General features: G+C 35.4%; 1 protein-coding gene across 1 annotated transcript in view; it reads right to left on the bottom strand.

Annotated features, from left to right (window-relative positions):
• The window catches only part of LOC126971805 (uncharacterized), a 44,199-nt gene extending 26,816 nt beyond the window's left edge, over positions 1-17,383 (bottom strand). Inside the window, exon 1 of the mRNA XM_050818231.1 lies at positions 17,151-17,383. Within this exon, the coding sequence (XP_050674188.1) occupies positions 17,151-17,208 (58 nt within the window). The 5' untranslated portion in view covers positions 17,209-17,383. The remainder of the gene's footprint in view (positions 1-17,150) is intronic.
• Positions 17,384-17,728: the final 345 nt, after the last annotated feature.

Raw genomic sequence — 17,728 nt, 5'->3', positions numbered from 1 at the left:
CCAATTACGTAAATTATATACATTTTGCATTTAATATAGATCAATATGGCATGTAATTTATGTGAATATATTCGAAGATATTACAGATTTAAAATGCAGGGACTTAGAGCTGTTCCCAATATTCAGACTATCTCTTACTTGAGATAAAAATCGTAACTATCGTTGACTATTCTGTCTCATACAAATGATTTAAGTCTTCTTTAGTGTTAATTCCGCCAATATTTGTCTTTAAAACAACTCCACACGCGCTGACACGAGACATGTCTCGTGCCAGATTTTGGCGAGACAACGCGTCCTGAGGATGCCTCGTGTAGAGGTGAAGTTTTTTATTCTGTCTCAATAAACTTATCGACAAAAACTCAAGGTGTGTTCATGCTGTCTGTAAATGGGACGATGTATAGTTTACCAACGATATAAAGTTTGTATGGAAATTGCAATTCACGCGGCCCTATATAAAGCGATAAGAATGACTTATCGGGTATATTGGGACAGCTTCAGATTATTGACAGCTAATTACTGACAGTATAAGGTAGTAATTTATCTCTGTAGATAGTATATTGGGAACGGCCGTTAGCGGTTGCGGCGGTACCGGTATGGAAAGTATAAAATGATTATCATCAAGCTTATAATAATATTGGAGTCTACGAAACTTATTTTTGTATGTTATTGTCACTTATTGTAGAGATCATTCGGATATTACGTTATATTTATTTAATTTTTAATATTTAATTTTGACAGAGCGAAGTACAAGTATGTAAGAACATAATATAAGCACAGACTTAGGTAAACTTTCAAAACCTTATTACGTCATATATTTAAATTGAAGAGGCTAAACATAATTCTGCTATTAAATATTTCAACCCTCGCCAATCACCATTACGGTCCTAAATAGTCTTTCCGTAGTTGGCACGCAAAGTAACTAACCCAGTTAGAAATAAATACGTACTCGTAACATAATGTGGGCAAGTTCTGGCAGTAGCATTTAGTTTAAGTCAATGCACTGCTCTAAATATACACGTTAACCCACTTTTATAGCTACTTCATTAATAATTAGTTTTACACATTTATGGTTTATAAGTTATTGTCAGCAATATTATTATATTAATTTCTTAATGTGTTAATAAGCGCTACCCACGTCATGGAGCCATCCACTGGCTCCTTTGCACAGGATGTCGGCTAGATTATGGGTACCACAACGGCGCCTATTTCTCCCGTGAAGCGTAATGCGTAAACATTACTGTGTTTCGGTCTAAAGGGCGCCGTAGCTAGTGAAATTACTGAGCAAATGAGGCTTACCATCTTATGTCTCAAGATGACGAGCGCAGTTGTAGTGCCGCTCAGAATTTATAGGGTTTTTCAAGAATCCTGAGCGGCACTGCATTGTTATGGGCATGGCGTATCAATTACCAGCAGCTGAACGTGCTGCTCGTCTCGTCCCTTATTTTCATAAAAAAAAAACAATGTCCTTCGAATACGAGAGAATGGTAATTGCACTCCACAAATTAACGGAAGATTAGGTGCTTTCTATATATCTAGCACCTAATACGGATGTGCAAAGGATTCTAACAATTCCAGCTATTTGATGTCTTCAAAAATATTGCATACCTATATATTGCATATCTACGTCTGAGATTTTGTATTATTAATAGAGTTTTGAGAACAGTAATAATTCGTTAACTGCAACACATCTGTAAGTGAATTGCATTAAAAGACTTGAGTTTGTGATAATCTCCCCAGTACTCGATTTGCAGCTCATTACTTATAATATAATGAGCGAGGGGAAATCACCTTATATCAATTTGCTTTTTAATTGTTTGCTGACACAAAAAATATTATTATTCGTCTCGCAATAAGACCCATAGTGCGGATGATCACGTAGTAGACATTGTGAGTACATTCTGTGCACCCCGAAACTAGTCGGTAGCGACACCGACAAAAACGTGAGTAAAGCCGTATTAATAAATAATTTAATTATAGTTCTATGATGTAAAAAGCATAATCATTAATATATTTATAATAAAATATCATCATCATACAGAGCTCTGGGAAAGGCAGATAAACAGATATCGTTAGGAAAGTAACAAGTTATCAGCTGACCCTTTTTGGTCAAGCGAGGTCAGAGCCCTTATTAAGCTGGGATAAGATTGTATGTAATGCATAAGCTTGAAATATTAACTGGTTCTAGTCATAACTTAGTAAAGCGTGGGTCGAGAGAGATAAAAAAATGTTGTATCTATTATTTTAAGGTCAATTCATAGCTGGATTTTTGATATTCAATAACTTAAACTTGATTTTCTTAATTCTAAAGAAATCCATTTTGAAAATATAAATGCTTTTTACAAATGTTAATTAGATAAATATCAGACTTTTTTCGACAAACTGATACACCTAAATTAGGAAATTAAACCTTTAATAATAATAATATATTAATAATAATTTATTTATATCAGACACAAAAATCCATACAAAAGATATGTTGGTAAAATAACTTAAATTTAGGTTAGTATACAATTATATTACAATAATTAATACTAGAGGCTCTTATAGTAGGGCATAAATACCACTCAAGTCCACTCACCCAGTGTCCCAAAAAGGGTCCATCATTTGTCTGATCTACTTAATCTACGCCTCAATGAAGCCGATCGCTTCCGCAAGATGGCATAGAATTCATCCACCCTTGCTTCCGCGAACATTGCTGAGGCACAACAAAAACGAGACAGCCCCAACAATATCCTCCAAGAGTTATTATAATATTGAATACACAAATCATTGTAAGCCTTCTGCGTTCTTCTCCTTCTTCTTCTTCTTTTGCCTGTTGGTCAGATATAACCAACAGGCAAAAAATAACCTAGATATGCATGAAAGCATCAAGTTATAAATATGAAACAAACGTTCTTGTAATATTATTTTTGAAGTGAAAGCACGAACAGTTTGTTAAAGATTCTAAAGGCAATCCCTTTGTGATACGACTGTACAATTTGCTACTGCAGGTTAGATTCTGTTTTGAATCAAGTTGTAGTTTTCAACAGAATAAAAAGAATTATTGAGTTTGAATCCATTAAAAAGTATTTTATTTAAATGTGTAACACACGCGGTTTTCAAATATTTTCTAAAAAAAAGTTGTGAAAAATTTACACATTTCCATTGGGTACACGACGTGGCGAGGATACTTCGTATGGATTATCAAGGAATATTCTTTCACGTGCAACCAAAGTGTGGATTTTTTTTGGAACGAAGTTCCTTATCGCACGGTACGAGCTTGGCGAAAATTCAATGAATTTTCCATCACGACCCCGTCCCAGAAATTTAATCATTACTTTCAACAACTGCTTCCAAGTCAAACTGGCTGAGTGGTCTAATAATAGTGGTCTCGGGAACCCGAGACACGGGATCAAGTCCATAGAACAAAATAAACTTCCTTCCATAGTATTAACAGGCAGAAATCGGATTACCAGTTTTCAACAAAATGCTTGAAAATATTTTTACAAAAGTATCTGTTTCCACAGCAAAATCATTGAACTCATCATCTGCCTCCACTCTCTATTTACTGCATGATAAAATACATAAATGTGATATTAGTCTAAATTTATTTTGATCTGTGGAGCATATCTGCTAATCTTGTTACACCAGAAACATAATAATTATATTATTAACTATAATATATATTAAATTAATAAACAAAAATCAATTCGGTTTCACTAGGGGTTATCAACAATTAATGCAGGTACTAGACTCATTGAGCACATCTTTGACGCCTGGGAAGAATCACTGGATGCGTTGGGCATTTTTTGTGATTTGTCCAACGCTTTTGATTGCGTCTACCATGAAACTTTACCCCTAAAACTAAAGCATTATGGAGTGAAATAGAGCCCTCTCTCAATCTGTTCAAATCATATTTAAACGTAAGAAAAGTTCAGATAGTCGAAGTAAATGGCAAACGGTCTTCGGGTAAACCTGTGGGACTATTCCAACACCTATGTGTTCCACAGGGTATTATTCTCGGTCCTTTCTTGTTTCTTATATATACTAACGATTTACCGTTTGTGGTAGATGATAGCCATGAGATTGTATTGTTTGCTGATGGTACTTCACTTATTTTTAACGTGTAGATATTGATGACGAGGTAAATAATACACTGTCAAAGATAGTGCGTTGGTTTGAAACGAATAATCTGCGCTTGACCAGTAAAAAACAAAGTGTTTTCGGTTCATTACACCAAACACAGTGGAGGTACATACCAGCGTACTTATAAATGACCAGAGATTGAAACTTGTGGACACTATGGTCTTCTTGGGTATCACGTTAGATAAAAAGCTTCAGTGGGGTCCACATATTGCCCAACTAGCAGATAGACTCAGCTCTGCGGCATATGATGTTAGAGATATTAGAGAGTACACGAATGTTGCAACCGCTAGACTAGTATACTTCAGTTATCTTCACAGCATCATGACGTACGGTATTTTACTGTGGGGTCATGCTGCTGACATTGATATAGTGTTTGCTCTGCAAAAGAGAGCTGTTCGTGTTTTATTTCAGCTTGGTTATAGACAATCTCTCAAAGAAAACTTTAAAGGAATAAATATTGTGACTGTTCATTGTCAGTAGATTTATGAAAATAAAATAAAAAAAAAGTAATATAAGTTCACAAAAATCGTCACCTTCTTGCTCTTAATAGTGATTTTCATTATTATACCACTAGAAATAAGGGATTGCAACTAATTCTAGTAGACTTCATAAGATACATAATAGCTTTAAGGGTAAATGTATACCTTTTTATAATAAAGTCCCAGCCACTTTTCAGGCATTATCTATAAATAAGTTTAAATGTTTTATAAAAAAAATGGCTCTGTCGTAAATCCTATTATAATAATAATAATAATCATCATCATTATTCCTTTATTTCAGGCTACATGGCCCATAAAATAAATACCTTATAGTCTAACATACATATGATATATAACTTAAATCTACGTCACATTTTCGCAGCGATGTGAGGCGCGGGTTCGGTAGTTTCCGGCGGTCGGCGACGTCCGCGATACTTGCGGAACACGACCCCCTTCGGCCACAGCTGCACGTCCAGGAAGGTTGAGATATGTTATGTCGGGACACGAACAACAAAAGAGTTGAAGTCTACTGCGTGACGCGTCACCAACTTTTCGACCCCAAACCGGAACCTTGTCTTCTCCACCAAGTACTGAACAATGTCGGAGGCCTTGGTGGTGTGGTGAAAGCGAGAGACGTAGATATACGTCGCTGGGATTACGGGACGCAGGAGCTGGTTCTGTCCTATCGGTGCTGTGCCACATTGGTTATGACTAGGAGGTCTCGTCTTCTTCCGCTCCACCTTAATGAAACCATCCTAGTCGGTCAGACCCTTCGACACAGCTCTACAAGCGGGTTCGTTGCGCGCGTGCCCGCTTCCACTTTCTGTCCTCAGCACTGTCCACTTTCTGAGTTGCTGGCGGATGGCAGCAGCATAGTCACGTTGAGGTGTTGACGTAACGACAGCAGCCGACACCTCCGAGAGGGGAGGAGGTGAGGGACGGGCGGCAAGTACACTACGGCTTACACGTGCGGGCGCAGAGGCTGGTGTCGAGTCGAATTTTGCTGATTTAATAGTCGCTGGCGAAGCAATGCAAGCCCCACGTCGTGTGTTGATGTTATTGGCCTCTATTGACCTACTTACAACAGTATTGTTGCGCAAAGTCGTAACTTCAGCTTGCAGGTCCCTGATGGTGTTCTGAGATGCCTCTAATTTCAACACTACTTCTGCCAGACCTGCCTTGAGGTTTGTGATGTCCTTCAGCAACCTGGTGACGTCGACATGGTCGAAGGTGACGGGCGGTAACTTGTTCAAGTTCCTTGCCACGAAAGACGGTACGTCGTCAGGATCGGTCACCTTCAGGAGATTTATCATGTCCTGAAGACTTCTCTCTCCCCTTTCATTCATTTATAACTCCACAGTTGTATATCTCAGTGATTGGACAGCCTCGGACTAGATTATGATTATTTTATAGCGATAGAAATTACTGTGCAATATTGTATAGTTTTATTGAAAAGAGCGCAAAAAAAATGCTGGGAGATTTTCTTGCGCCATTTGTTTCCGTAATGGTAGTAGTCTGGTATATTAGAAATAACATCAGAAATAATTCTAAAGGAATCAATTTTGGGAAAATAAATGCCTTTTATGCCTTTAGTTATTGTAAAGGCTAATATGAATTTACTAAGGCTATTATTTTAACATAGCAAAACATGGTACAATTGTACTCCTGCTAGAATTACCTCATTAACTAGACCAACATCTGAACTTGTCAAATTTAGTAAAAATTTTGCAAAGTTAATTTTGAATGAAATAATAATAATAATAATAATAATGACACACTTTTTACAAAAATTATCTTGCCCCAAATTAGGCATATATAGCATATATTTATAGAAATACTCCATCATTTCCTCTATAATAATTTATTACACACATGTTTTGTTTTACACAGGGATGTTCAACAACTGATGTTTGATTATGGCCTTTTTTATAAAAAAAAATTACGGGAAGAGAATGACGGATGATGGAAAGTGATTCGATTATGCAATGAACTTCAGGATTCTTGATTGAACCCAATATTCTGAGGGAATCACAATTGCAATATCAAATTCACTTTATCAAAAGATAATCAAGTGACAATCATTGTGCAACCCAATAATGATAAACTTAATATTATTATATATTATATTCTTATAAAGGACATTCGAACACTAAAAGACATTAAAACTAATGAGTGTAATTTAGCTTCTTTCTCAGCATTAATTCGTATGGTATATTGTTATAGAGTAATGCTGCTCAAATTCTGATTTTGTGCTGCAGAAGAGAGCTGTTTGAGCGATTACAGAATGGGCCAAAACGCGAAACGTATCTTTGACAATCATAATGTCATTTTTGACATAAGTGAACAAAATATTTTTATTGTTTGTTTCATATGGCGAATGATCCCTTTTTAAAAGCCTTTAAAAAAGCTGACAGTTGTTGTAATCATTTATCATCAAAAATTCTATAAAAAATAAATTAATATAACGTTGCCTAATAGAAAAAACAGACAAAATATTATTTAGTTTGTACAAACAAAAACTAACGAGACTTAATATTTTAACAGTGAAAATAAACAATGCTAAACTACAAAGGCCGGATATTATATAAGATGCTATCTGTGTATACTTCCGGCTAGTGTCAGGGGTTTGTGGACGTTACGAGAAGGGAAAACAATTTAATAGTCCATAGGGAAGCTGCTTAGGGGACAAGAAATAATTTAATCCAGCCGTATTATCCTTCACGTTAACATATTTACGTAATACAAAATTATCGAAGCATGAATAAAGAGGTACGGTTGACCGCTACTCGCTTGGGATTTGAGCTATAGTGGCAACGCGACACTGCTCTATGTTTCGTAAAATTTAAATATCAGTGAAATTTATTTTGTCGTTATTAAATGAGATTATGTCGTAACATTCTGCTATGTAATGCGCGTTAGATAAAAAAAGATGGTGACAATGACACGACAAATGTCTCTGATATTTACAACATTTAAAATTAATTTTAATTTGAATATTTTGGCTTTCATGACTCAAGATTATTAAGTTTGTATATTTAAATTAATTACAAAATAATGATCATACAATAAATACAAGAAACAGACCAATCAGAGCCGGCCTTATAAACTAACGACCCGTAAGATTGTCAAAATATCATTGTCATACAATATCACTACAGAGTACCCGTGACATTACAATGTCACTAAAACCAGGCCATTAAATTGACAATCTACCGTTTTATTATAATATCACTAGTGAAATGTAATAACGCAGCTTTCACAATATACCTACGACATATACGTAACAGATTGCTATGTAAAATAGAAACTATTTACTAAATTTTGCGGTTTTCCATACATGTAACAAAAACTCAAAATTATTTTTCAATCAAACCCAAACGTGGTTGTGGTGTGGTATCTATGGATAGGTCGTCAAAAATGATATAGAGGTTTTTAGTATCAATTTTTTCTAAACTGAATAGTTTGCGCGAGAGACATTTCCAAATTGGTAAAATGTCCCCCCCCCCCGTTTCTTCTAAAATAAGAGAATGATAAAACTAAAAAATATATGATGTACATTACCATGCAAAACTCCACGGTTTGAACGAAATCTAGTCTTTTTTACGGAACCCTTCATGGGCGAGACCGACTGGCACTTGGCCGGTTTTTTTGGATCAAAAAAGCAGGATAGAGTATTTAAATCAGAGAGTCTCTGGGCATACATGAGTAGGTATTATGTCTTATATTTCTTGCATATATGAATGATATTACTACATTCCTTAGCTCTCAGCTTCAGAACATTACGGATATGCTCTATGGGACTGACGTCGGGACTTAAGGGATTTGATACAATGATCAAAATTCTACTTCTAAAATATACGCTTCCACATCAACAGATCAGTGGGCTCGAGTCTTGTGCACCAAATCAATTAAGTTTCCACGACAGCGGGCCATGCGGGTTGTGCATGAGATGAGAATAATATATGAACTAATGTCCGGTGAGCGTTCCGTTTTCGATGAAGTCTAACTCCGTACGAGCAATATAATTTATTCCTGCACATAACAGCAACATAACAAAGCCCCTATCATTGAACGTCTTTTCTTGAATGAATGTGAAAATCTTCTTGATTCCAGACAAATTATTATAATGAAGCTCAGCATTCAACTACCCGTGCTCACTCAGTAATGGTCATGAGCCTAGCAGTGACAGCGATATAATTGCTATACTTATATTTCATACTAGCTGACCCGGCAAACGTTGTTTTGCCATATAAATTATTTTTAGAGTTAAACCGTTTCTTGGACATTGCAACATTACTTTATTTTTTCTAAAATACACGTAGCTTAAGTTACTTCTTATTACATCAGCTACCTGCCAATAAAAGTCCCAGTGAAAATAGGTCCAGCAATTTCAGAGAATAGCCGGAGCAAACAGACGTCTGTCTGACACACAAAAATTCTAATAAATGTTATTTTGGTGTATGTACCGTATATATATTCATATACATGTAGTAAAAAATGGTTATTTCAATATTATAAACAGACACTACAATTTCAATTATATGTTATGTGATTGAAAATAGAAAGGTTGTGAATGCAATAATTCGTGTCTTTGAAGATTGAATTGAAAGTAGAGAGCTATTTGAAAATAATTTAAAGACTTTTTGAAAAAAAAAATAGGCTGTATTCAAAATATATGTCTGTTTCCGTATAAGTAGTATCTAGTATATTAAAAATGACATCAAAAAGAATTGTAAGCAAATCAATTTAAAAAAAAATAGATTCCACCGTCTCGTTCAATCATTTGTTATTCACCTGTGTGGGTGGTCTTCCACGTGGTTTGTTCTTTAAAACAAAGTTTCCATCACGAAAGCGTTTAAACCAAAATCACATGGTGCATTCATTAGCAGTCCCCTCTCAAAATGCAACATTGATATTGCGAGCTGTTTCTGCTACGTTAGTTCCGCGTCGGAACTCGTATTCAAAAATCACTTGAATTACTACTACATATGTACCATGTGACCAAGTTTCTCTCAAAAAAATCTCAAACCATTAAGGTTTTATGTCAATTCAAAGTACCTATTACAAAAAACGACAATTTCATACTTATCCCCTATTAATATGACAAAATCATCAATTCACTCGCCAGATAAGAGAGCTATCTATTTTGTTAAATTTATTATAATAGCTGGAAGATATGTAACTATTGTCGCTTGCTTAAATTATAGCTGGATTATTTAAAAAATATACAGCCAAATTAAAAGATAAGGTAATTTTTAAAAATGAAAAGATTCATGCTTTTCCAGGCTTTGGCTGGCTACTGCACTTTGCATTGAATACTAAATTACTTTGGATGCTATTTTATCATTCAAAGGAAATGTGGATTCAGCTGTATTCTTTCTTTCGTTTTTTTACTTTGTAATGTTTCAATGACGTTGAATTATATTTAAATCTCAATATGAATGACATCAGAATTATATTTTACGGTCTTCAATGTGTATGGGTATGAGCTCTGGTGTTATTATTCATAAAAATAATATTATTTAAATTATTCGTTTGCTTTCTACTTCTGCCTTTCGACATACGTCTCCTTCAGATTTTTCCACTGTACTCTGTCCAAGATTTTCCGTCTGTAAGTTAGACCAGCTACTTTTATTGGATTATCGTCGCATCGGATCTCTTGCCTTTCTTTGTTTCTTGTCTTAAATACCACTATACAATAATTATCGACCAGTTTTCAATAACACTTCTCATTGTGTGCACAGCGCCATTTTGAATTTTCAATAATTTTTTTCATGTATTTGGTATTCTTACCTTGTTGCATAAATTATTTATCATGAAACTAGGTATAGCCTGTACTTTGGGTGGGCGACAACGGTTTATTTAATTCTCTTTACCTACTTTAACATATGAAATACCATAATATTATGTCATGGTCACCAATCACTGGTCTGAGAAGATCTCGAAATATCATTAAAAATGTACTTGTCCCAAATTGTAATGTTTATTTGTGGATATTTAAAATATTTTCATGCATTGGTTCTGGTTCTGCCGGCGGCCTCGATGGACTGACACCCCAGCATCTTAAAGATCTGGTATGTCCTTCCACAGGGGATGCGGGTAGAGCGTTGCTTGAGGACATTGTTCTCTTAGTAAATCTCATGCTTTCTGGAAAAGTTAATACCGAAATTACCGAAATTTTATATGGTGCGAATATATGTGCTCTTAAGAAAAAAAAATGGTGGTATTCGTCCTATAGCCGTGGGCTGCACATTTCGACGCCTTGTTTCTAAAATTTGTTGTAAACATATTTCTCCTTTCCTATCAACTAATTTCATTCCAACTCAGTTGGGTTTCGGCTGCAAAAGTGGTTGCGAAGCTGCAGTCCACGCTGTGCGAACTTTTTTGGAGAGGAACTCTGGTGATGTCTTTCTAAAATTAGATGTGAAAAATGCTTTTAACTCTGTTGATAGGGGAGCTCTGTTGAGAGAAGTTAAAAATTCAATTCCTTCAATCTATCATTATATTTGGCAATGTTACCATCCAAATTATTATTCAAAAATCATAATATTTGGTCTTCCGTTGGCTGTCAGCAAGGCGACCCTCTTGGTCCAGCAATATTTAGCCTTGCCATTCATTCCGCCATAACAAAACTAAAATCAAAATTTAATGTTTGGTACTTGGATGATGGAACTTTGGGTGGTGAAGTGGAGTCTGTTTTAGATGATTTGAAAGTTGTAATAAAAAGTTTTAGCTCAATCAGCCTTGAGTTAAATTTTTCGAAATGCGAGCTTTTTATCGGCGAAAATTTCCAAATTTCAGACCGGGTTGATATTACCAATAAATTTAATGTTCTAGCCCCCAATATTAAAGTTTTGGATAAGAATTCACTTCACCTTCTTGGAGCTCCATTATTTCCTGTTTCAATTCCAACGATCTTAAACGATCACATTAAAAAAATTAATAACGTTTCAGACAGATTATTGAAAATTAATTCTCATATGGCCTTAACTATTATTCGGTCTTGTTTATTTGATCCAAAATTTACGTACCTCTTAAGATCTAGCCCGTTATGGAAATTTCCAAATTTGCTTGATGTGATTGATATTTCACTTAAAAATATTTTAGAAACCGTTTTGAATTGCGCGTTTACAGATCGTGCATGGTCTCAAGCCTCTTTACCGATACGGTTTGGTGGTTTGGGTACTCGCAAAGTTTCGGGCGTTGCCTTACCAGCATTTCTATCTTCAGTTCATAGTGCGCAGCCTTTAGTTACTAGAATTGTAAATCATGTACCAGGTAACTCAGAGATTGTGTATTTGAACGAAGCTAACAATGCTTGGCTAAATATTGCAAACATTCAAAATTTTTCAGACGATTTAAAGTGTCAAAAAGCATGGGACGCACTTCTTTGTGAGTCAGCCTTTGATGATCTTTTGATCTCATCTACTGACATAACAGAGCGTGCTCGTCTTTTGGCCGTGACACAAAATGAGTCGAGCTTTTGGTTACAAGCCTTGCCTTTTGCGCCGATTGGAACGCTACTTGACAATATGACATTGTCAATATGCGTATCACTCCGGCTAGGTATAAAACTGAATGAACCACATCAATGTAGATGTGGCGTTCATGTAGATGCTCTTGGACGCCACGGGTTATCCTGCCTAAAATCGGCAGGCCGTATCAGTCGTCACGCCAGCATTAATGAAGTCATCCGCAGGGCATTTGCTGCTCTTAATATACCAGCTGTTTTAGAGCCAAATGGTATTTACCGCTGCGATGGCAAGCGTCCTGATGGAATGACGCTGGTGGCTTGGGCACGGGGAAGGGCGCTGGTGTGGGACGCTACTTGCGTCGACACTCTGGCTCCTTCTCATGTCCAAGTTACGTCAGTTGGTGCTGGGGCTGCTGCTTCGACTGCCGAAGACAGCAAGCGTCGCAAATATGTTGGTCTCAGTGAGTCATACACACAGGCACAAAGATTGTGCCGTTTGGTGTCGAGACACTGGGCCCGTGGGGCCCAGAGGCGCGGAGAATGTTCAAAATACTATCTTCGCGCCTCAATAAGGCTACTAGAAACCCAATCGCTGGCAGCTATTTCGGTCAACGGATCAGCCTTGCTATCCAACGCGGTAATGCTGCCAGTATTCTTGGTACGCTTCCACGTAATGATAGTTTTAATTTTATGTAGTCGTAGTATTGTAAATATAGTTATAAGTTTTAGAAGAATTAAAATGGATATAATTTATAGTTAATGAGGTATAATTTATACATATATATAAATAAAATTCGAGTGTCTGTTTGTAATATTGAAATAACCGTTTTTTCACGCATTACATAATTGTTTTCTTTTTTATAGTGAACAATTGTTGAGGTACGTTTACTTTGGTAGCTGAAAATATAATCCGTTCGCGTTATCGGCATTTTTATATTACCAAGATGTCTTTAGATAATGAGTATAGTGTGTTGCTCTGTGCCAGATAAAAACACAACATTATAATTTATCCAAATGTTGTGTGTGGCCAGGCAGTAACTGCTGCAGCTCACCATTCAAGCAGCATCACCTTATTGCCAGTCTGTGAAGCCTTTTTCTGAGATTCGTACATGATACAGTTTATCATCATCATCATCAGCCAAAAGACGTCCACTGCTGGACAAAGGCCTCCCCCAAAGATCTCCACGACGACCGGTCCTTTGCTGCTATCGTCCAACGTATTCCGGCGATCTTGACCAGATCGTCGGTAAATCTTGTAAGGGGCCTACCAACACTGTGTCTTCCGGTACGTGGTCGCCATTTCAGGATTTTACTGCCCCACCGGCCGTCTGTCCATTGAACTATTGTATATATGTGCCCTGCCCCCTGCCACTTCAGTTTTACAATCATTTGGGCTATGTTCGTGACTTTGGTTCTCCTGCGGATCTCCTCATTTCTGATTCGACCTCGCAGGGAAACTCCGAGCATAGCCCTCTCCATTGCCCTCTGAGCAACAATTCTTTCTTCATAAGGCAACAGTTCATCATGAGTTATCAATATCTTGAAATAAGTCTCAATAAAGAATCGCAAATGTGTATACGATACATTAGGTTTCTTTCAGAGAGCTCGAGTAGCACCCATATTTAGAGTTTTTATGTACGTTACTTTTTTCAAACGTGTCAAAACAACTTTGTAGTTGATTCCCAGTTCCTCAACTATGCCGAACTACTGATATTATTGATATTGCTCCACTTTCACGAAAATGGTGTTCAATTTATCCGTAACATGGTAACCAGAGTGAGGTGCATTATAGTCAACAAAACAGCTGTCACAGACTATCTAGACGTAAAAATTATCTAAGGATACATATAATAATCAAACCAAATATCATTTATTCGCTCAGGTTAAAAATGAATTTTTTCAGTTTCAGTTCAAGAAAAGTTCTCGAATTGTGGTCTTTCATCACGATAACGCTAGACCACAAACATAATTAGCCACTCAGCAAAAATTAAGATAGTTTTGCTGGGAGGTGTTCACCATCAGATTTTCACCTGTTTGGATCACTTCGGAATTGTGAGTGTAGTCAAAACTATATAGTAGTATTTTTTTTATCAGAAGTGCCAAAATTTCTGCAGCAACGTGGTGGTGCAACTACCTTCAAGATGGCAAAAATTCATCGAACAGGATGGCAATATCTTAATATATATAAATTACGTGACACGTTGTTTGTCCGCGATGGACTCCTAAACTAATGAACGGATAAATGGGGATTACTTCATGGAGTGCAGTTTAGTCCAACTTGAGAGATAGGATAGTTTTTATTTCGATTTGGGAACCAAAATTATTTTTATTTCCAATATTTGTTTTGTATGGACAGTTTTTCTGTGGGAGAATTTATTGACGCATGGTTTGACAGTTCTGCTGTGAAACAATTTCATTATAACAAGAGGGAGCGTATTGTATGAAATAATTCTTTATGTTATGAAATATTGTTGACAAATTCAGTCAGTATTTTATTTATTATGTACAGAACAACGTCTGTCAAGTCAGCTAGTTATATTATATACTGTAATCAAATGTAAATAAACTTTGAAAAAACAAGCTCTTGAGTTTTCATATGAAATGCAAAAAACTTTTTGCCCGATGTATTATATAGAAATAACAAATGCCTGATCTATAATATAATATATAACGCATAGGAATTTATGTTCTGTCTTTGTGTCCATGGTCTTTGACTTGTTCAACATATTTTGTTAATTTGAAGTTGATTTGTTTGTGCCTGGATCAATTTGTTTTCATGCCTATTTATTATATGAACTCGAATTGAAATTGAAAACGTCCCTACTTATTAACACCAACGAGTTTCAATAAGACAATTAAATAAATCCATTTTTTATCATCCACCAATAACTTAACGTGGTCTAACCCTCACATAATATCAATTAAAATAATATATTTGGGAGGATTCAAATTTAATTTAAGTCCAATTCAAGATTTGGACTTAATTTCAACTGATAATACTTAATGTGAATGTACGTCGATTTGTTTCGCTTTCCTAAACCCCCGAACCGATTTTGATTAAATTTAGTATAGAGATAGACTAGAGCTTGAAAAAGGACATAGGCATAGGATTGAAATAGGGGATGGAAGGTAGTTTGTATTTCGAAGATAAAAACCTTGAAACTTTGTATTTAAGCACTTGATAAGAAATCATTTATAAACACTTGTTCGAATATTTTTGAAACCTTGACCTATATGGGCATGAAATAGGAGATTAAAGTTCACAAGGAAATACTATTAAAGAGACTGTCCAAAAGAACAAGTGATATGCGCTGTATCATAGAAGAGCGCTACCAGCGGAAAGATTAGTTTGTATGTGTATTATTTGAAAAGTATCCCAACCCTTGGACTCTTAACACTTCTACCAGTAGACTAATCATTATTAATTTCTTCTTTATATTAATGAATTAACTTCAAAAATAAAATTCAGTATCCTTTACCAAAATGATTCATTTCCGGTATTGAAGAACAACTTTTAAATGCAACTCCAGCAAGCATTTATAAATAGAAAGCCTGTGAATTTTTAAATTCGTTTTGGCTGCTATTTCTAAAGGGATACGTTTATAAAGGCATGCGTCTCATGCAGAAAATGGCATGCACCAAATAAGAGAACGCTCAGACACTCAGATGATTTCAATAGCGAAAAAGTGGACAAATTTACATAAAAATGAAAAAGTTTACCCATTAAATAATATATTTATATATATTATAGGTTTTGTCACATTTAAGATATGAAATAATTATGTATCGTCTTTTTTCTTTAACATTTAGCCAAAGCAAATCACTTGGCACGAAGAAACTTGCAATTAAATTAATCGTGAGATACCTTATAATAATATTATAATAATGATGTAGGAAAAAATCAACATTTTGAATTCTTGAGAATTACGAAGAATTACGAAGTTCTTAAAATAAAATACTTTGGAAACGTATTAAATGCTTAATATAAACATTTCAATGAACACAGAAGAGTCATCCATGATTGGAAATTTAACGAAACGTTGAGATGAATAAATAATATTAAATATACAACTGATTTAAGTTTTCTTTAGTGTTAATTTGAGACTAAAGTAGTCTCGTGCCAGATTTTGGCGAGACAACACGTCCTGAGGATGCCTCGTGTAGGCGAAACACGTGTCGAATTGTTTTTATAAACAAATATTGGCGGAATTAACACTAAAAAAAACTTAAATCATTTGTATAGTTATGGATTTCCGCAAAGTAACGCCTAATTCAATAAAAATATTAATTATACCAAATGATTTGTTTGGACACGGGGAAAGATACTGGTGTGGGATGCAACGTAGGTCGTCTGGCTCTTTCTCATTTCCAGGTTACTTCAGTTGGTGCTTTGGTGCTGGGGCTGCTTCGACATTAAATCGGTCTCAGTGAGTTTTACATCTTTTAGCTGTTTGATGTCAAGACACGCTTGTTCCTTTGAGACCCAGAGGCGCGGATATTTTACATGATACCATCAACGCGTCTCAATAGAACAACAGGAAACCCAATCTCTGTCAGTTATGACAGCCAATAAATCAGCCTAGCTATCTCACCTGGAAATGCTGCCAGCATTCTAGGTACACTTATCGTAGTAATAGTTTTATTGAAATAGAATATAATAAATAAATAAAACATTTCATATTATAATTGAGTTATTACTAAACGCATTTTAAGTATTTTTATGTATTTAGATAAACGGTAAACGCCGAAGAAGAAACTGATAAAAATACTTAGAGTTTTCACTTATGAAACTTTGAGTAGGTAAAAAGGACAGAATGCCAATTGTCACATACCTTACATACTAATTCTTCTGATAATAAACGATTAGGATTTGACGCATCTTCACAAAATGGTATAGGCAGACATTATAATATAGAGAATTCAGTATTAACAATAACAAATCAAGATTTCTTTATAAAATAGGATTTGAGTAATTGATAAACACAAGGAACGATTAGGTTATCTAGATGTTTCAGTAACCTTAAAAATACAAACACAAAAACTGTTAATACACAAAGAAAATCAGTAATTACCTTGTGGTGAAAACAGAAGTAAGATCCTAAATATCATACACATACTTTTAAACTTCATTTTATAACAATTATAAGTTCACTATCTAATTGCCACTAATTTCTCATACACTTTAAATATTCACACACACTATAAAAAACTTATTCTATAGCACATTAGATCCAGAATATTGAAGTTCTTAGTTAGGCTTCGTAGCAAATATTTCGTAGCAAACGAAAGCTCGTAGCGCACGGCTTATTCGTATCGCACGGTAACCCTAACTGCCGTAGAACGGATGGGGGCTGATTCACTTATGCGCAGATTGTTATGACTCAACTGTACCAAACATCCGAGAGGGATGAATAGTGACGTTTTATGGGATGAGCTTTTGTTCGGTGATCATTAGTGTTGAAAATTAAAGCTAGATATAAATTAATGGTGGCGGATTAACGTGGTTCACAATATGTTAGCGACATACCCTTCCACCTATAACATCAATTGTAAATATATATTTACTAAGTGATCTTTAAACTACGAAAAAGTCTATACTTTTGCTCTTTATTACTGCTAAAATAGTTCTTTGTTTTTGATGAAAAAAATC

Source organism: Leptidea sinapis, chromosome 24, assembly GCF_905404315.1.
Source record: "Leptidea sinapis chromosome 24, ilLepSina1.1, whole genome shotgun sequence".
Lineage (NCBI taxonomy): Eukaryota > Metazoa > Arthropoda > Insecta > Lepidoptera > Pieridae > Leptidea > Leptidea sinapis.
This window is presented reverse-complemented; position numbering and strand designations above follow the sequence as displayed.